This window comes from Myotis myotis, unplaced genomic scaffold (assembly GCF_014108235.1).
Source record: "Myotis myotis isolate mMyoMyo1 unplaced genomic scaffold, mMyoMyo1.p scaffold_m19_p_13, whole genome shotgun sequence".
Lineage (NCBI taxonomy): Eukaryota > Metazoa > Chordata > Mammalia > Chiroptera > Vespertilionidae > Myotis > Myotis myotis.
The window spans coordinates 27518851-27539578 of NW_023416317.1; the positions used below are offsets into that span (position 1 = coordinate 27518851).

At 48.7% G+C, this 20728-nt stretch overlaps 1 protein-coding gene across 1 annotated transcript in view; it reads right to left on the minus strand.

Annotated features, from left to right (window-relative positions):
• Window positions 1–20454, minus strand: part of CLSTN2 (calsyntenin 2) — a 558247-nt gene extending 537793 nt beyond the window's left edge. The window contains exon 1 of the mRNA XM_036332393.1: window positions 20276–20454. Within this exon, the coding sequence (XP_036188286.1) occupies window positions 20276–20387 (112 nt within the window). The 5' untranslated portion in view covers window positions 20388–20454. The remainder of the gene's footprint in view (window positions 1–20275) is intronic.
• Between the last annotated feature and the right edge of the window lie 274 nt (window positions 20455–20728).

The window sequence follows — 20728 nt, forward strand, 5'->3', positions numbered from 1 at the left end:
GTACAGAGATGGCATGGCCATGGCCTCCACGATCAATGCCAAGACTCTCTGGCGTTCTTCTAAGCAATGGGAAACCCCCACCGCTCTTTAGTTAGGGGCTGATATGTTCAGATCTGGTGAAGGATGCGTGGAAGGGAAGAGACTGAAAACACAGTGAGGAGACATAACAACAGGGGTCTGAACTAGGGTGAGACAGAGAAGATGGGAAAAAGAGGATGGAAAGAGTGTGGCGGTTCGCTGAGCTGGTTCATAACAGCTCACAAAAACTAATTATGCACATCACTTCCCAAGTCCATATTCAATGATGTCACATTGGTAGAATGGCGCAAGGCCTCACAAGGGATCTATTTCCCAGATATGCTGGGTTTCCTTTGCATGAGATTGTGAATCCGGACTATACAGAAACACACCCACCCCTTAGAACAGCGGTTCTCAACCTGTGGGTCGCGACCCCTTTGGCGGTCGAATGACCCTTTCACAGGGGTTGCCTAAGACCATCCTGCATATCAGATATTTACATTACGATTCATAACAGTAGCAACATTACAGTTATGAAGTAGCAACGAAAATTATTTTATGGTTGGGTCACAACATGAGGAACTGTATTTAAAGGGCCAGAAGGTTTAGAACCACTGCCTTAAAAGGAGCACAGGCTACGGGTTGTTTCTCTGCAGGTTCCTAATGGACCTCCCTTCCCCAAAGCTCATCCCCCCGCAGCCCACCTGGTACATCATGGCCAGCCGTGTCTTCAAATTCCTCATGTCACCCCGGCAGAAATCCAATTTATTACTTTATCCACTGATGCCCCATCACATTCTGCAATGGATTTCAGCCTTTTATATAGAAATGCATGCTGTGCCAAATGAGGAAAGTAATTACTGAGGCAGATGAAGGGGAAATGTGGACAGCAGGGAGATAAAGCTAAGGGGGAAATGAGCATACATAACTCACTCCCATACCTCCAGGGCATGTGCTGCAGGTGGGCACAGACACCATGTGGCCAATAAGCCCTCCCAAGAGCAGGCCCGCAGTATTCTTGGTCCTCACTGATAGTCCCACAGCCCCAGGCTCCTAGGAGACATTGGCCAAGGGTTCTATCCAGGGCAACAACACACCCAGGCTGCAAATCAAGCAGGAGCAGGTATTTGCTCTGACCAGACTTCAGAGTGAGAGTTGGCCCAGGCCCTCCTTGGGAAGGAGAACAAGCAGCCTGGCGTCCTAGCTAAGCCCTGGTTCTGCACAGCCCTGGCTGCATCAGCAGCGAGAATCAACATCAAACACGGGCCCCCCCCACGGGTGAGTGGATAGCGGCTTTCTCACAGGCAGTAACGCAGCAGGAAAAAAGAATCCGAAAAACAAGAGAAAGTACTTGCTTTTGATGAGTTTGACACAAGAGCTCCCGTGGTGTTTGAGACTGTCAGTGCCTGAGAACCTTCTGCCCTGGCCCAGCCCCCTAGCTCAGGGCGATGGGGTCCAGCATTAGAAAGCGGGCCCCCAGGCTCCCCACGCCTTCAGATGGAAGCCCATGGTAAAAACAGGCTGGTCTCAGGTTGTGCTTCACGTAGCACAAGCTCTCTGTTGACTTTGGGTTGTTCCCCAACATCATTTGCCTTCTCCAAAATCCCCAGAGTCCTACACACTCCGAGGTAGCTCAGTGAATCAACATTCATTCATTCCTCTGTCTAGTCAACAGTTAATTACCAGGTGCTGGGAAACAGAGATAATCTGCAACTCAAAACCAACCCCTTTATAGACTTTATTTCCTGGTTGGCAAATCCAGTTTTTCAAATTTAAAAAAAAAAAAAAAAGGATTGCATGAACTCTAATTGAGGTAGGTACAAGTTACAGTCAGACACAATTATGAAAAAAGAAAGGTGAAGCTTCATAGAAAAGTCCCAGATAAGGAGACTTGATTTCTGTCCACAGGTGAAGACTTGGATGGAGGCTGCGGATAGGGAGGAGACCAAGGCATCCCAGGTCCTGCGGGGACAGGAAGGGGTGTTGCCTGGAGGGTGAAACACCTGGGTCGTCCCCTGAGGTCTAAGTGTCCAATGGGGCTGGCACAGTCCCAGAGGAGACGAGGCTGGAGATCTGGGTGGCTCCAAGGGCTCCCACTCAGAGTAGGCATCACCTCCCCTCATCACCTCTACCAGCCCTGACTCTCCAGCCTCAGCTAATGCCTGTGCTGCCCTCCTGTCCAGACCATGATTTAATATTTTAATCTGTTAGATTGTTAGCTTTCCCATCAAAACTTAGATCTTCTTGAGGGCAGAATTCTCTCTCCAATGGACAGCATTGGCCAAAGCCTTCAATGTTCCATGCAACCTGCTAAATCAGGAAAAAGAAGTGGGGGTGAGGGGTCGAGGAGGAAGCAGATCCAGCCTTGGTAAAGTTAAGTTTGGGGAGGGCAATATTCTACCCAAAGTCATTCTTAAAGCAAAAGGACACTTACTAGCAAAAATAAATTAATGTATGTGTTTTTTAATTAAGATTTTTAGCTTTTCAGGGAATCCTATTACTGGTGAATGACAATCAGCATTGTGCTCGGGATTTTGTCATGTAAATTCTGCATTTACCCAACAGCTTTAACCTGTCAGCGCCATTCACAATATTCTTTGGAGGGTTTCTTTCTGTTTGCTTCATAGTTATTGCTTTTAACCTGAAAACAAGGGGGGGGGGGGGGGGAGAGAGTCCTTTCTGAATGGGACAGCCTTGTATAGCCCTTCTGTGTTTCAATTTCAAAACCAATACTTCAGAATAAACAAGAACAAAATTCCTTTTGGAGACTATGATATGAACAATAATACCTTCCCTGCTCCCAATCCACTGGAGCCCAGCTGGTGTGGCCAGCAAGACAATCGCCAGGCTGGGCCCCTGAAGAAGGTGGTGGCCTCTCTGCCAAGCCCCAGTGCTATTTTCTGAGGGACTCCATATGCACAGGAGGGGAATACAGGAGGAGAAAGCACACTCTTGCTTTTATAAGTACAGAATGGAGTTATGGAAAATGATTACTGTATAATAAATAGGGAGGGGGCGGGGGTGGTAAAGGGTAAAGGAGGACAAATATATGGTGATGAAAGATGATTTCACTTTGGGTGGTGGGCACACAATGCAATATACAGGTCTTGTATCATAGAAATGTATACTAGAAACCTACATAATCTTGTTAACCAATGTCAACCCCAATAAATTTAATAAATAGGGAGGGAGGGAGGGCAGGAAGGAGGGAAGGATGGAAAGAAAAGAAAAGAAAAGAAAAGAAAAGAAAAGAAAAGAAAAGAAAAGAAGAGAAAAGAAGAGAAAAGAAAAGAAGTCTTTAAGTGAGAGGCTGCCAGCCATGACAATATTAAGAGCACAGGCTCTGAAGTCAGATCTGGCTTCAAGTCCCAACACCACTCCTTACAGACTTACTAAAGCTCTCAAAGACTCAGCTTCTTCAACTATAAAACGGGGAAGTCAGGAGACCCACCTCACGGAATCCCTGTGAGGATGAGCTGAGCTGATGTGTGTAAAGTCGGAGAATGAGGGCAACTATCCTCAGGTTCTTCCACCCTGTCACCCCCTCTTCCCACTGGCTTTGGGTCTCACCTCCAACAGAGACCTATCTTTCCTTCAGAGTTCCCACCCTACATGTGGTCCCCCTCATGGATGTGCTCCAGACTTACTGCCCAGAAAGTGAGTGCCTCCCATCCTTTCTTGGGCCATGACAGACTAAGGCCAAGGTCATGGACAAATAGAATCAAGGAGAAAACACAAAAGTCATCCTCTAGTGAGAGAAACACAGGGCCTGCTTCTAGGTGACTTAGGAGAGGGGCCCAGCTGGGTCCCCAGAGGCCTTGCAGCTCCCTCTCACTTTGTGCACTGAATCCTGAGCTGCCAAGTAGAAGAATGACTGTCCTGAGGTCTTCATGCAGGGAGGAGGCTGAGCCACAGGTGAAGGCCACATGCAGCTCTGGTCAGTTTCCCCAGCTGAGCCCAGTCCTCTAGTCATCCCGGCCCAGGCACCAGACATGTGAGTGAAGAAACCACCAGATGATCCCACCCAACCCTGTCATTCAAGGCCACGGGCATCGTGGAGCACAGACAAGCTATCCCGCCCCCGCTGTCTAAATTCCCAGGCCACTGGATCTATGAACATAATAAAATGGCTGCTGATTTACATTGCTAAGTTATGGGGTAATATGTTAGGCAGCAGTAGGTAACCAGAACATTGGTCTTTTGTATGCCAAGTATTTTAAGCCTTTGACTTACTTTATCTTTATAACAGCATCTGAGCTAGGATTTAACATACTCATCTTAGGGATGAGATATCTGACTCTCAGAGAAGTGATGCAATTTTTCCAAGATCTCATAGCTTCTAAGTGGCATAATCAGAATCCACACATCAAATCAGGATTCATACACCACACATCAGTCAGGCACCTAGAATTAAGAGAACATTTTAAATAAATCAGATGTTGTACTCTGCGTCCGAGATGGCCTATTTACCTTATTCTATATGCTGATAACACTCACCTCTGAAATAAAGTCATTTGGCTGTCAAAAATAAAAAAACACTAAATCCCACCCATGTGAGTGGGACTGTGTGACGAAAGCCAAGCTGATGGCCCAATTCACATCACACTGTTCAGCTGACAATGGCTCGGTGCAGTAAGTCTCTCAGAGAAAGGGCAGAATTTGTATCAATCTGATTTTTCAGTGCCTTACCTGAAATAACTGCACGACCACAGTAATTCAGACCCTTGGGCCAGCGGAGGAGGGTGTAGGGATAGATTTTTAGTTCTGCTGGCTGTTCCACATCAGAGAAGGAAGCGAGGCAGACAGAGGGATCTACTTTGCAAATTCACTTATAGGTGCTCTGGGAACATGCTGAAAATAGACACTGGAGAAATCTGGCTGCGATCAGAGGCGCCAAGTGTTCCCCCTGACGCGTAGATGATGTGTGCTGCAGGCGCTCAGCCTAATTCAACTCCTTTCACCTCGGGAGGATGGGGCCTGCCTTAGCCCAGATCTTGGGGAAGGAGCTGGGGCCACCCTGCCCTCAAGAACCCTTCAGAGTCCTGGGCCCAGAGTAAAAGTCACCCCCACGACCACGCCCAGGGCCCGCCCCAGCTGCAGACACTGCAGTGTGTTTGTTGCACAGAAGCCTCCTGACCCCAGATGGGTGTGAGCCAAGTAGAATAAGTGCTGCCCGGGAGTGCTCCAGGTTCAGGGAAGGGAGACACCTGTCAGGGGTGAGCAGGGCCCTCCAAATGTCCACTCACAGATGCCAAGCATGTCTGACTGTATGTGTAAAGGAACCCCAGCATTCAGACCTTGAAATATAATATTTACTATAGAAGAAGAATCCAGAGAGAGCACTTACGTTATAAACTATCTTCTGTGCATCCCTCTCCCAGGTTGGGTTCCCTAACACAAGGATCTGAGTGCAGGGAGTGTACCTAGGAGGTGATCTCAGGAAAGACCAACAGGGAAGAGAAGAAGTGACTCAGGAACAAAGGGTGGGATCAAGTCACCATGTAGGTGAGTGAGCGCAGGCCTCCTGGGGACCCCTGGGGGCTGTGTGAAAGGCTGCAGATGTTCTCTCACTTGGGGGAAGAGGAAGGGATGGAGGTACTGATCCTACAACTGCTGTGAGTCATTGGTTGAGGACCTTTCCTGGTGGTAATTCCCTGGGACTTCTGACCTGCCACACAGTCAAGCAGAGAGAGGTCTAGTGGCCACAGAAAGCTCACAGGCAAAGGGCTGGTGGTGCTAGAAGTGGGGCCTCGATGCATGCAAATGGCAGGAGCAGAGGATATGTGAGCAGGACACCAATGACGTCTGTTACAACCACCCCCTGTGAGTACACAATCACGCTCCCCACACACTAGGGCTGACTATGTCTCATCTTTATCCAACCAGCATCTTACTGAGTCAGATGATGCGATCAAGACCTGCTGTAAGGTCCAGTGTGGAGTTCACATCCCCTCTAGGGAGGAGGCCCCTATGTCTAAGCCACTGGTAGCAAATTCCACCTAACTTGATAGCTGCTCCAGGCCCAGCTGAGTGGGGTGGGGAAGGTGACTGGCCCTTCCCCATCCTGGGCTGGCTATGGGCAGAATAGGCCTTGACAGACCTGGTTTTTGTCATGACCACCCTCTGGTACAAGGAGGTCTGCTCCTGGGGCTCCTGGAAAAACACACACACACACCAAAAAAAAAAAAACACAAAAAAAACAGTACTCCACAAAAACAGTGCATCCTAGGACTGCCTGAGCATAATCCCTGACCATAATTGCTGCCCAAGAGTGCCTTATTGAGAACTTGGTATAATCAATTTAAGGCATTTTTTACTTGGAGAGTGAGATAAGGCTGAAAAGGAAAACAAACAGGTGGAGAAAATTTGAATTTATCCTTAAATGCCAAAGAGATTATAGAGCCCCATGCCCCTACCCATCTGTTTTACTCCCCAAATTTTCTGTTAGAAATACTTTTGTCTGGCTGTCCGAGGTATTTCATACAACTTCAGGCTTTTACTGCCATGGTTTGACCTTTCCCAAGTTGAAGCATTTCAGGTGAACCAGGATATAAATTCCCCACAAAGTTAGAAAAGATTCCACTTTCTAAAAAATCCCCAAGGAACCCCTGGGGTGCAGGGGCAGCGTGGGGGAGGGGCGGAGAAACCAAAGCAGCCTCAGAGAAGGAAGCATTTTCATACATTGAGCTGGAAGAGTGGGCCCGAGAACCCCCTCCCACCAGGCTCCTCTCTTTATCCCACACAAGCTGGGTCTGTGTGGCATTTGCAGGGAAGCCAATTTTAAATTCTCAGCCCATCATCCATTATAATTGAAAATATGGTGACGCATCAGAGATGATGTTGATTTTAGAATCAGAATGTCAACTCGGTCTTCCCATTTCAGAAATACATACATCCCTTAGTGCCCTGAAGTTACCGTTCGACTGAAATTTTTATAAACTCAACCCCAAGTCAAATATTACAGAACTGCCAAATGTCACTGAACTACTTATTAAGGGGATGTACCATTTCCCATTAAATCGAAATATTAAAGTGCATTTTCAGCTCAAAGTTACTGAAACCCTTTTTGGCAATTCAGCCTCTCTCCTAGTACCACCACAAGCTCGTGTAAAGGAAGCAGGGGAAATAACAGACATCTAGGGATTAAAAACAAAACAAAATAAAAATCTGCATCCCAGAATTTTCCATCCAGGAGAACAGTGTTTTATCTCTGAAATATCAGTATTGACCATAATAAACACTCTAGGCAGAGTGTTGGAGATTAATCCATCGGGTTACAAACATGAAATGATGTTATTTTTTGCCCCCAACAGTGCTATGTCAAGCTCCTCTTTACCACTGGGTGGCAAGTGCCTTAAGGATATTCCAGTCCAATTACATAGCTCTTCATTTCCTTTCTATTACTAAGACTCAATCCAGTTCATTTCTAAACTTCGATCTCCTACTGGATCCAAAGCTCTTCTACTCTCCCCGCTCCCCTGCAAAGGTGGGCATTCCACAGTCTCAGGCCAGAGGAGCCGGAGTGTTCTGCCCTCTGCCCGTCCCTCCACCCTGCTCTTCTGCCTGAGGAAAGGGGAAAGACTAAGAGATGTACCAGCCCTTCCTTCTGCTGGTGAATGATGTTTCAGCATATGGTTTCTGGACTCCATGTGGTCTTCCAACATGCCCCACTGAGAAGGCCTTCTTCTTATGACATAGAACAACCTTTTCTAGCTGCCTACCAACTAGTGGTATTCTCCCCTTTTTCCCCAGAAGGGTCCCAGAAAGACTATAATTCCAGAAGCTGTCTACCCTTTAAGGCAATTTCAATCTGCCAGCACACATGGCGGTCCATCTTTGGTACCTCTTAGATCCAGGAACTTGTGAGTGAGAGAGTGTTGCTGGTGCCAGCACCTTCTGGCCTGAGCGTCCCCCAGCACACCAATCTGGAGCCCCACAGTTCTCAATCCATAGGTGGCACTGGATTGGGTCAACTAAATATTCTTGTGTAGCTTTTAATAAACCATGAGTTTTCTAGGAATAGAGCCAGCCTGTGAATTGAAGCCAGAGTATACTTTTCTTGTTCAGAACTTCACCAGAAGTATTTCACCACCTAATCTAATAAAAGAGAAACATGCAAATTGACCATAACTTTGCTATGCCCCAAGCCACGCCCACCAGCCAATCAGAGAGACTATATGCAAATTAACCCAACCAAGATGGCGGCCGGCAGCCACGGAGCTGGAGCAAGCAGGAGGCTTGGTTGCCCTGGCGATGGAGGAAGCCAAGCTTCCCGCCTGCCCTGGCCAGTTGTGGCCTCCACTAAAAGCAACAAAGTTTCAATTATAGAAGATAAATAAATCCCAGATACCTGCTTCCAGCCAGCCTCCACTGGGAGCTTGGATGTCTGGGGGCCGTGGCCAGCCTGCAAACAGCCATCAGCCCCTCACCCAGGCTGGCCACATCCTCAAGGGGTGAGGGTCCCCGCTGGGGGGCTTGACCAGCCTGCAAACAGCCATCAGCCCCTCACCCAGGCTGGCCAGGAACCCCAGGGGGAACCCCCACCCTGAAGGGGCTATGGCCAGCATGCAAACAGCCATCAGCCCCTCACCCAGGCTGGCCACACCCTCAAGGGGTGAGGGCCCCTGCTTGGGAGCTTGACCAGCCTGCAAACAGCCCTCAGCCCCTCACCCAGGCTCGCCAGGCACCCCAGCAGGGACCCCCACCCTGAAGGGGGTGTGGCCAACCTGAAAACGACCTCAGCCCCTCAACCAGGCTGGCCAGGCACCCCAGCAGGACCCCCACCCTGATCCGGGACACCCTTCAGGGCAAACCAGCCAGCCCCCACCCATGCACCAGGCATATAATAAAAGGGTAATATGAAAAAAAAAATAAAAGGGTAATATGCAAATTGACCCTAAGAGCAGAAAGACTGGGAATGACTGGTCACTATGACACACACTGACCACCAGGGGGCAGACGCTCAATGCAGGAGCTGCCCCCTGGTGGTCAGTGCGCTCCCACAGGGGGAGCTCTGCTCAGCCACAAGCCAGGCTGACGGTTGCCAGCACAGCGGTGATGGTGGCAGCCTCTCCCGCCTCCTCAGCAGCACTAAGGATGTTCGACTGCAGCTTAGGCCTGGTCCCCGCTGGCAAGTGGACATCCCCCGAGGACTCCTGGGCTGCCAGAGGGATGTCTGACTGCCAGCTTAGGCCCGATCCCCCGGGTAGCGGGCCTAAGCCAGCAGGTGGACATTCCCCAAGGGGTCCCAGACTGCGAGAGGGCACAGGCCAGGCTGAGGGACACCCCATCCCCCACACCCAGTGCACAAATTTTTGTGCACTGAGCCGCTAGTTTCTAAATATTACATCACCCCAATACTGCTGAAGATATCTGAATTCTCAATGCTACACACCTGGGTCCATTTGCGTTTGTAGCTGTGAAATTCACAGCAAGCATCTAATTTACTGCTTCTTCTGGTATAGGTAGGTCTAAGCATGACATATTATTGGATTATACATTATTTTCCTTTTAGTTCCTTAATATTTCAATTGAGGCATTACATTGATTTGTTAAATTATGTACACAAGCAAATAGTAGTATCAGTAAATTTCATTTCAGGGTAATAACAGGGGCACTACAAAATGTGTGTTGTAAAAGGGGGCCATTGGTTCTGATAGGGATGAAAATCAGAGGTCTAGATTCATGATCCTTTACAAAAATCCACCCTGTTTTAGTAAAACCCTGTTGGGTCCAAGCTCCAGCCTTGAAATCCACAGGGAAAAGTTGGGCTGGGGACTGACAGGGCTCAAAGTCCCCAGATATTGAGGCTGCCTTGGTCCTGGAGAGAGAGGATGTCCAAGTGTACAGTCACAAAAGCTGCCCATGCCAAGCACCAGGTTGTCTCATGCCAGGACCCAAGGCTGAAGACACTGAAGATGCATCAGTGCAGGTAGCATGGGCAGGAGCCCAGTTTCCTAGGGATCTGTAGCAGCCACTGCCAACTTTTAGATCACAGAAGGTGTGTCTCGTAGACTCACTCCTAGAGGGTCCACACAATTTGGGCACAATTGCTGATATCACTCTCATAAGGTTTGAGCACCATAATAGAAACCCATTGGCCTCACATGCCTGCACCTTCCAGATAGCCTGCCATGCTGCCTAAAACACCACCAACGTGCGATTGCATGAATGAAAATGCAGTTTCCTTCCTTTTCTAAATGAAAATGTCACCAAATGAGATCGTGCGTTTTTCCCCGTGATCTTAGTTTACAAGAAAGTGCGTCCTCTCTAAAAAGGTGATGTCTGAAGACCTTTAGGGCACCCCAGTCATGCAGACTGGGGCAGGGGCCATGGCAGCTCCAGATTTCCTACTCAGGAGCCCATGGTGTGAACCAGGTGACTTGGTCTGATCAATAGAAGTAGTGAAGTTTTCTAAAGATAGTTTTATTCACATTTTCCACTGGATAGAGAAAAAAAATTATAAGACCAGGATGATGATGGTTTGCATCATTACTGATAGTATTTTACGGAGTGGCTTTAGAGCAGTCCAGAGCCTAAGGGGGAGAGGGCAGGAAGAGATGCCAAAGGATGAAGGAATGGTGGGACAAGACGGGTGCTGAAGGTTGAGGCAACTGTTCTGTCAGACCTTCCCTGCCCCCCACCGCGCCTCTGGGGCTCTGGGACAAAGAGGTAGTGGGACATGTCTGAAAGCAGAACTCCAGGAAAAGCTCCAGCTTCAAGCAAAGATGGTTGGCTGGTCTCTGACTCGAGCTCCTCTCAGTAGCAGAGCTGGAATTAAAACTGCTGGAAGCGTAGGGTAGAGAAGAGGCATGTTCAAAGAGAAAAATGATGCTAGTGCAATAAAAATGCTTTATTCATGACATCTAATTAAAAGAATAATAAATCACTAAAAAGCCTTAAATATAGTTTTAAAATTAATAACCAAACAAGATACAACTATCTTGATATTTCTGATGATGGTGCAATAAAGTTGAAATAATTAATTTTCCTTTGGGAGAAAAGTGACAACAAAAGGAAAGCTAGGAAGGTAAAATCTATGTCTTGAATGTGAAATTATCTCAACTTTGATTATTAATGACGTCCAGCCTCCTTTCCTACTCCAAATGACCATATACCCTCCCACAAACAAACAAAAACACCACCAAAAAAAAAAAAAAAAAAAAAAAAAAGAGAGAGGGAGGGAGAGGGGGAGAGTGGAAGGGAAGGAGAAGGTGAAGGAAGGAGGAAGGGAGGGAGGGAAGCTCTTAAAATACCATGAACTACAAACTGAATACTTTCATTCCCCAGTACTTCTGTGAATTTCCTAAGTGACGGCTTATCTTTTAGTTCTTGGTTCTATATCCTGATTCTTAAATCCCTCCCAGGCAGGGTCTGGATAGAAGAAAACGGGGCAATCTGCAGCATGCCAAGAAGTGCTGGCGAGCATAATGAACTGAGACTCTAGAACTGGACGGGCTTAAACTATCCTTGCACATTTGCTTAGAAGACCAGATTAAGTGGTTTTCTAATTCCAGAGGCAAGGAGAAGACTCCGCCACACTCCAAAATTGTTCTCCTACACTCTATGCAATGCCTAACCATTCGTTATCCATTCCTTTGGGTTAGCATTTCCCTTGATAGGTTTAAAACCACTAGCTGCACTGTATCTCATGGGGACTTGTTTGTAGAATAAACAAGGAGAGCATTTGTGGGTAACAGAACTTAAAGGAACAGAAAGAGTTGGAAAAATAAACATTCAGAACCTCCAACCACCAAATACACATCCAATCAAACTAAGCCAATGCCAGCCCTCCTCCATCCCAATCCCCTTTCTCTCCCCCACGCACATACCTCAGGAGCACTGGGGCCATGATACTAAGCCCTGCAAACAGGTATGGCTGCCACAGGAATGGGCATCCCTGGTGAAAGCTACAGCAGAAGACCCAGCTCAGAAAACTTTCCCAAGAAACAGACTTCTAGCTAGACAGAGAATCCTTCCTCTCTCCCGCCCTCACTCTCTACCCCAGCTGGTAAAGGGACCACAGTCTGCACCCCACCAAGGCAGGCCAGATGAAGAAGTTAGGAGCCATTTTCATCTCCCTGTTGCTCCTTGTTCTTCTCCCGTTCGCATCTCAAGGCCTTGTTCACAGTGTCCTCATGGTCAAGGGAAGGAGGTTCAAGGGGGAGTGGCAGCTGGCCCAGGGGAAGATGACCCTCCAGATGCCAGAATGGGGCACTAAGGTCTCATCACCCACACCCACTTTGGAGACACCCTGCCCACAGCCAAACATGTCCACAGGGTTGCTGGGGTGTAGTTTATGAAACAAGGCAGAAGTTTCCTTAAAGCCTTTGGCCTGAGGATCAGGAAGAGCATCTCCGCCTTCAGGTATGGAGTGACATGCTAAGTGTTTCTTGGCAGCACTAGAGAGGAAGCCTGAATACGTATTCTCAAGCTACACAGTCCAGGATCAACTGTGCTGCTGCAGAGGAAATCATAAATAACACATCCGAAAGACCGGGACCTCAATATTTCTGAAGGGTTTCATTTCTCCTCCCTTCCAACTTTGATATATGTACTTACTTAACAAGGGTCTGTGGAGGGTTAATTGAATTAATATATGTAAAGTGCTTTGAGTTTGAGGAGAATATGCAATATAAATGGAAGTGTCACTAAAAAGGTTAATCTAATTTACATCTAACACTTTCAGTTCATGGTGTTAATGAACTATATCCTTTTAGAGAGTGATTAATTTATAGAAATGTGATTATTTTTCCTAATGCTATATATGGGTCAGCTTCTCCTATTACTATATGTAACTTTATAAGAGAATTTAGCATTTTATAAATTAAAATAATAAATCAAATACCCGTATAATGGTTATAGTTCATTAATTACGAGGAGACATGCCTTAGATTAACATATGTTTTAATTAATTTGCTGCAATGCAGTTATCCATGAAAATTGGAAAATGACACATACACATGGCATAATATTAACAGTTTTGAGTGGTTCTTCCCTGAAAATCTATGGGTCTGCAACTGTTGCATTCGTTGTGTAACCATGGTGACCACCAGCTGTGTGACATATGCAGGCTCTGCATCACAGAACTGGGAAGAAAATTAATGCTAAATTCAAACTTCTCCTGAAAACATAATTAACTACATTGCTAAGACAGTATAAAGACAGAACGATTGCAGAGTTTCATCTGGGGGGCTTGAGTCCTAAAGTTTCAACACAAATTTCTTAAATCTCATCACCGTATTTTCTCAGGCACTTTATCCTTTCAAAGGGTATCCGGTATCCATGTGGGTAGAGAACTTTCTTGAGTAGAGAAGGGAGGTGCTGTTTTATCCTTACTGCACATGCAAAAGCAGGCACCAGAGGGCTAAGTGGTCTGCCCCAAGCCTCGCCCTGATCAGGTCACATGACCTGGAGACCATGCTTTTGTTTATTCTCCACAGTGAGTTTCTTGTCAGACTTGTTTGAAGACTACCTATTTGTTTAACTATATAATACAACATACATCATGGAAATGCAAAGAAGTCATAAAACTGATGTGTGTTTTTTAATTGGCAAAATGTGTATCAAATTTCAGCCAGTGAAGCATTTTAGAAGCAATGAGAGTGGCATTACAGCCTTTCTCAGTGAGAATTCCAATGGCCCCTGCTGGATCTGACTCCCTCGCACATAGTGGTGTGGTTCATGTTCTCTGACCTTTACTAAGTGAATGCTGTAACTGGTTTGGAAGGACAAGCTGATAACTAAAGGGGAGAGACCTGGTGAGTAGCTCTTACCAGTGACCAAAGGCAGAAAGTGGCACTGACCAGGAGAACTGTGCATGTGCAGAGTCCTAAGGGACTCACAGCTGGTGTGGTTGGCATCACACTGGCATACAGACACTCCCTCAATACTCAGCACCCACTGTGGACCCTACCGGGACACTGCCAGGAACTTGGTCACACAGAGGTGACAGGATACTTCCCCCGCAAGGGGCTCATGGTCTGCCTGGGGAGATAGGAAGGCTATGGGCACTGTGATGGGAAAAACTGGAGGTGGTGAAATATAGAGGAATGAGGCCCCCACCTGGGAATAGCCTTACAGCATGCAAAGATATAAAGTATTCCCTGGGGAACTGTGAGCAGTCAAGCGAAGCACTTTTCAACCTTGACTGGGCATCAGGAGCACCTGAAAGCTTTGAACAAAATCCCAGGCCCTAACCTAGAGCAATTACACCAGTATCTTAGGGGGTGGGTTTGCAGCATCAGTGTTATTTTAAAACTCTCTCAACTGGTTCTGCTGTGCATCCAGGGTTGAGAATGACTGGCACAATGAATAAGAGGGCAGACTCTGAAACTAGCCTCGGTGGATTCAAAAGCCAGCTCTGTTTTTCTACTTGGGTGAACTAGGTAAGGAGCTTCACCTCCCTGGTCTCGGTTTCCTCACCTGTAATATGGGAATAATAAGAGCACATACCTGAGTGGCTGTAATGCACGGTCTACCCTTTTCCCATGTTCCATGTTATCAAATTCTCCAATAATCGGTGTTATGTGCAATGTTTGTGCTAGACAGACTGTGATATCTGGAATTCTTGATAGCTCGTTCCCCTCACAGAGAATAACAGGATACTGAGAAGTAGCTATTGGCTGATAAGGCTAAAGAACAGAGCCCAGTGCATGTTGGGATTGGCCTGATTCTCACCCCAGGCATCCTCCTCTGGACAGCACCCTCTCCTGCCTTGTGCCTGTTGCTCCCCCAAAGTTCATAGCGTGACTGTTATGGATAAATGCTTGTGTCCCCCAAATTGATGTTATTTGGACGCAGGGGCTTTAGGAGATAATTAGAATTAGATGAGGTCATGAGGATGGAGCCCTCATGAATGGGATTAGTGCCCTTGCAGGAGTCTCTTCAGAGAGTTCACTTCCTGTCTCTGCATTCCACAGGTGGGGATACATTGAGAAATTGGCAGTCTGCAACCTGGAAGAGCGCTCTCACCAGAACCTGACCATGCTGGCACCCTGATCTTGGACTTCCAGCCTTCAGAACTACAGAAATAAATGTCTGCTGCTTATAAGCCACCCAGTCTGTGGCATTTTTGTTACAGCAGCCCTAGCTGAGGAGGACAGTGACCCTCTGTCCTATGTCTTCAGCTTAGCTCTCCTCCCCTAGTTCAGTCCTCTCGTGGTCCATCCTCAAACCTACCACTGCAATGGAACCATGTCCCACAGGGTCCAATTAGTGGTGAGCTAGGTAACACATAATAAAAACAATACTGTTTCAGGCTGTCATCTGGTTACATACCCCCTTCCAGATAAACAGGTATTATCACAGAGGTTGTCTTAAACAAGAAAAGAATGCTTCTCTGCTTCATTGAACAGCAACTCCGGAAGGAATGCTAACTGGGCAGGGGACCTCTTCCTATGACCAAAATCACACTACAGGTCTTCCCCCAGAGACTCAAACCCCACATCTCCAGTGCTGGCCCATGGAGACATGTTTATTTATTTACATAGCGCACACATTTCTGAGTCCTTACTCTGAGCTGGGCATGCTTTTGAGAATTGGCCCTGGTCTGCAAGGCATACATACACTAGTGAAAGAGGTTCAAGTCAAGCCAAATGTGGGTATGTGTATGGACGTATATTTACATTTCTATATATTTCCACACCCATGGACATGCACAGAGAGAGAGAGAGAGAGAGAGAGAGAGAGAGAGAGAAGAGTTTGAACTGAGAGAAGAAATGAACAAAGCTACTGAATTGCCAAGAGGTCAGAAAGGGGGAATTTCACCCAATCTCAGACACTAGGGCACAGTCTTTCAGCAATCAACAATTACAGCCACTTGTGTTTATTGCTGTTTACATGCCATGAACTGGGCTAAGTGGTTTCTAAGCACTATCCTGATGACCATTTCGCAAGGTAGATCTTTGCATCCCATTTTATAGATGAGGAAATAGGCTCAAAGGGGTTAACTAATGTGCCCAAGATTATCTAGCTAGGAAGCAGCAGGGCCAGGATTGGAACCCAGATTTCTCTGGCTACTAAGCCCAAATTTTACTTCATGTAGGGCAGGAGAAAACACCCAAAATATCCATGTCAAGAAATGATAGCGTGGCAACCACTCCTCACTGCTCAGCTTACCTCAGGAGGCCAGGCAGCCGGGTGGCCCTAAAGATGCAGGGGAGTCAGGATTCAGATTCCGGTCAGCGGGCCTCAAAGAGCAGTGCTAGAGCCAGACAAGGCACCCAGGCACACCAGGGGGAGAGCCATGGTCTTCTGGGGGTGACCAGCCTGGTGGACCATCTGGGAAGGTTCCTAGGGAGACCATGTCTAAGTCTGGCCGTGTCTTGAGTAACAGAAAGAATTGGGCTGAGAAAGACATAGTCCAGAGGATCCAGGGCAGGAATGAGCACAGCCTGATCCAGGAACCACTCAGGTGACTCAGGATGACAGCAAGTCAGAGTGCACCCTCTGATGCCTTGCTGAGGGCTTCTGATCATTTGTGAGAAATAACTGTCACGCCCCTGTGAGACACATGCTACTTGCCCAGAGATGATTTAGGACAATTCACCATAAAAATTCCATACCACCTTCCCCACTGCGGGAAGTACTGCAATGTGCCATTTGGAATATGCAAGAATGATTTTTGAATCTGCGGGAGGGAGGATGAGGCTGCTGCTCAAAAGCAAAAACACTGGTTTCCATTCATGAAAGCAAGGCCCACTTTCCTCACCTCACCAGCAGGCTCTGAACAACATCCTGGGACGCTCCTGCTGCTGTGGGCAGGGCCCCGGGGCTCACGGGGAACTCAGATATAGAATCAGCTCCGCTTCCCTGTGGCCGCTAGACCTGCTTTTAAAACCAAAGGGGAGACTATCTGATGACAGCCAGGGGCACTGAGCAGGTGACCCTCCTTATTCTCACCCCGGCGCCATGCCCTCTACTGGGCGGTCTTGGCAAGGCATTTACCCTGTCTCAGACTTAGCTCTTCATCTGTGAAATGGACTGACACCAGCCCTCCATGGGTGTTAAAAATTAGAGACAGCCCAGGTAAAGGGATTAGCATAGTGCCTGTTACATAGTAAGGAGGGGCTCCTTAAACTGCAATTACTACAATTATACCACTACTATTATAATTCTGCTCTGTCTTCTTCCTACCCGCCTCCTCATTACCAAACACATGCCCTCTTCCTACCTCCACTTCCCTTGTCTGCCTCTGCCATATAGTACTACACTTTGGAAAAATTCTGTCTACTGTCATTCTCTTAAAATTTCCACATAAAAATCTTATCTCTCCAACTAGATCAAAGTTCTCAAAAAAGTAGGAATGAGATGGGTGTGGGGATGGTCTTCCGATAGGTCCTAAGAATCCTCCTGAGCACTAGGGCCTGGCTCTGGGCACACCGGTGGGCATGTCAACAACTGATGGTATATCCTGAGTTACTGTCCTCAACGACCTGTTGAGAATGGGAAAGAAACTGTGTACCAGGTCCTTGAAACCTGAGACCACCGACACATCACTGAATCTAGCACAAACCTTAAGAAGTCGGTCTCAATTGCATTGTCTTTCCTTGGGCTAAGACATGTCTCCTCTGCCCCCAGAGACTCTTTGGGCCCACAACACTTCCCAGGCTTTGTTTATAAAACATGTGTGTGGGAACTCATCTTTTCAAGAAGTGTCTGTCCTTTCTGAATAGCCAATATACGGGAGAGTAGAGGGAAGGGGTTATACTAAATGCTGGGCCAATGTGGTGCTTCCAAAATCGGGAATATGTTTACACTGAACGTGCAGTAATTCTGTGAAAGGCCTAAACAGTTGCTGAGATTAGCTACTCAACTCCCTACAGCAAGAAGCCAGGAACACAAAGGCAGGACAGGCTGTGCTCCACGGCCACATCGCGGGTGAGCCCAAAGCCCAGAGGATGTGCCTCCAGACAGTTGTCCAGAGGGTGCACTCAACCCTGCCATGCAGCTTGACGCGGCCACACTCCCCATTTTCTCCTGCACGTGAAAACAGAACTGTATAGAAGAGGAAAGCCATTTTTTGTTCACTATTCTTCACAAGCCGTCCTGACTCCTCTTTTTCAGTGATGGAAATAGTAATGACATAAACCTTAGCAATGGCAAAGTCAGCGGCAGGGCGCATTATACATGAACCTTACCTTTATTTTCTCAAATGTTCTTCACATATCATGAGAGATTTGGAGATGTAAGATTCAAGTACACTGTAATAAGAAAAGTCAGTTCTATAAATACCAACTAAAGTGTCATAATAAACGCTTCTGTTTTGACCAAATATTATACATTTGTCTGCTTTTATGCGGCGCTCTTTGCAGCCCCCTAGTGGTTGGGATGGGAAAGAAGGAAGAATGGAGTGTTTGACAGCAGCCTCACTCTGCAGAACCAATGAACTTTTTACACTGGAAAGGCAAATGGCTTGTTTCACCATGAAATGAACATATATATTCTAAGTGGGGGACATGAAAAGTGTTAGTTAAAATGAACACAATTGTTCAGGTAAACGTGAAATCACGTTAGCCTGGATTTTTTTCTTTTTAATCTTTCTTTTCTCTACAAAGCTTTCCATGCTGACCTGAGACCTCTGCAATGATGGGCACACCAGGTCTTCTTCCCACACAAATGTTTCCCCTTTCTTCACTTGCTGTGAACTCCCCTGTTTGCAGACATTTGCTTATAAATACACCATTCCCTCTACTACAAAGTGATGGAAAATCTCCAAAAATAATCATTTGCCTATTTAGCCAAGTGTCTATATTGGGGAAGAGGTTTGAAGTTCATTGGTTTATATTTGTTTCAGCAAAGCAACAGTCTCTCGGAACGACCCCTTCCTATCAGCAACTCATTTTCATAATTAATTTTTCTTTGTTTTCCCAAAAATGAAATGGCCCCTCCAGTAGAGGGGGTTGGGGGAATTTGATGAAAAGAAATAGGATGCCTGCTCATAAAATAGTTTTGAAATCATGTTACCAAAAGAAGTAAACGATTACCGGATAAACAACAACTCTCCTAGTCTCCCATGTATCACTCTCAAGTTGCAAGACCAGCATTACCCAGGCCCAGAGGAGGTTAACGGTCGGCCTCTCTCTCCTCCTCCTCTTCCAAAAAGTAATTAAGCCTGGTACACATTCCCTCCCTGACTGGTAAGCCATGGCTCAAAGCCAGTTTGCAAATCAAGTTGCCTCTAATAGGGAGCCTCTTTACCTACAGATGAAAACCCTTTCAACCTCTGATGATGGCCAGACAGGATTCCCGCGACCATGTTACCTGGCAGATTTGGCCACAGCCCTCAAACCAAACGCACGCCAGCGCAGAGAATCAACAAGTTCTCACTAAACCGGGCGCTCCAGCCCAGATCTGTACTGCCTCCCCACCGCCCCCTACCTACCCCCCTCCCCCCCCCCGCCCCCGCCCTGTCTACTCCTCCCTACACTCTCTCCCAAAGGTCCTTGAAGCACGTGACCTTCTTTTCAGATCCGCCCTCCAGGCGCCCCCGCCCCAGCGCTTCCCCTGGCTCGGCTCTCCAGGCAGCGGTCAAACTCCGCCGCTCGCCAGCCTAGCCTCCAGGCAGCGCCGGGCCTTCGCCGAGATCTGGCTTTTTCCGGGCGGGAGGCGTAGGGAGGGCAAGAGCTCCTACTTAACGGGGCGGGCTCCTCCGCCACCTGCGCCAGAGCGAAGTGAAGAGACCGTGGAGAGCGTCACCTGCCGCACTTCTACCCGACTTCACGGCCCACCCGGGGGGCGCGTGTTCCCAGGGGAGGCAGACCCGCCCCGGGGAAACGGAGGCCAGCCAGGGGGGGTTCCCCTGCGGCCCACAAGTTTCCGCCCCATCCCCGAGCTGGGGGCTGAGCTCCGCTCCCTCCTTCGCAGGCACCGCCGCTGGTCCCTCCCTCCGGGCACAGCAGACAACTGCCTCTCCTCCCCGCGCCAGCGCCCGGCTCCTCCGCTCCGAGCCGGCGCCCGCGACTCGCTGCGGCCCCCGCCCCAGCAAGACAGCCCCCAAAGTTGTCCAGACTCCCCCAAAGCTCGCTCCTCCTCGGCCCCTGGACCCCGCCCAGAAGTTGGGCCGGCGTCTGCAGGTGGAACCTCTCTGGTCCCCGGCGCAGGGCGCTCACTTCGGGGATCCCGGCCGCACCGAAGCCCGGGGAGCTGCGGCAAGGGGGGGTGAGCAAATGTAGCGTGAGCCGGGTCCCCGCCGCTGGCACCCGCAAGCCCGCCCCGTCTCCCTCCTCGGAGAGAAGGAAACTTCCCCAGCACCCACCTTTAGCCGCGAGGAGGCGGCGCCGCCGGCTGCCGCCGCCGCCGCTGCCGCCGCCGCTCCCCACGCCCAGCGCCAGCAGGAGCGGCACCCAGCACAGCCTCCCCGTCAGCATCCTCGCCGCCGCCCAGAGCTGTCTGCCGCCTACCGCCCGCGCCGGCTGCGCCTCCCGTGCCCGCCCGGCCGCGGGCCGCCTCGCCTCGCCTCGCCCGCTGCGTGCGCTTCGGGCGCCGCCGCGCTCGGCCTCCGGTGCCGCCGCCGCGCCGTTCGCTCGCCGGCAGCAGCCGCGCTCACTGGCTCGGACCCCGCGCGGCTCCAGCGCTCACCCCGGGACGGCCCGTGACGTCACGGACGGAGGGAGGTGGCTCCTGCATATTCATGAGCCGCGGACAGCGGTCCCGGCTTCCGCGCTCCCGGCTCCGCGGCCCCGACCCCAACTTTCCTCCGCCCTGCTCG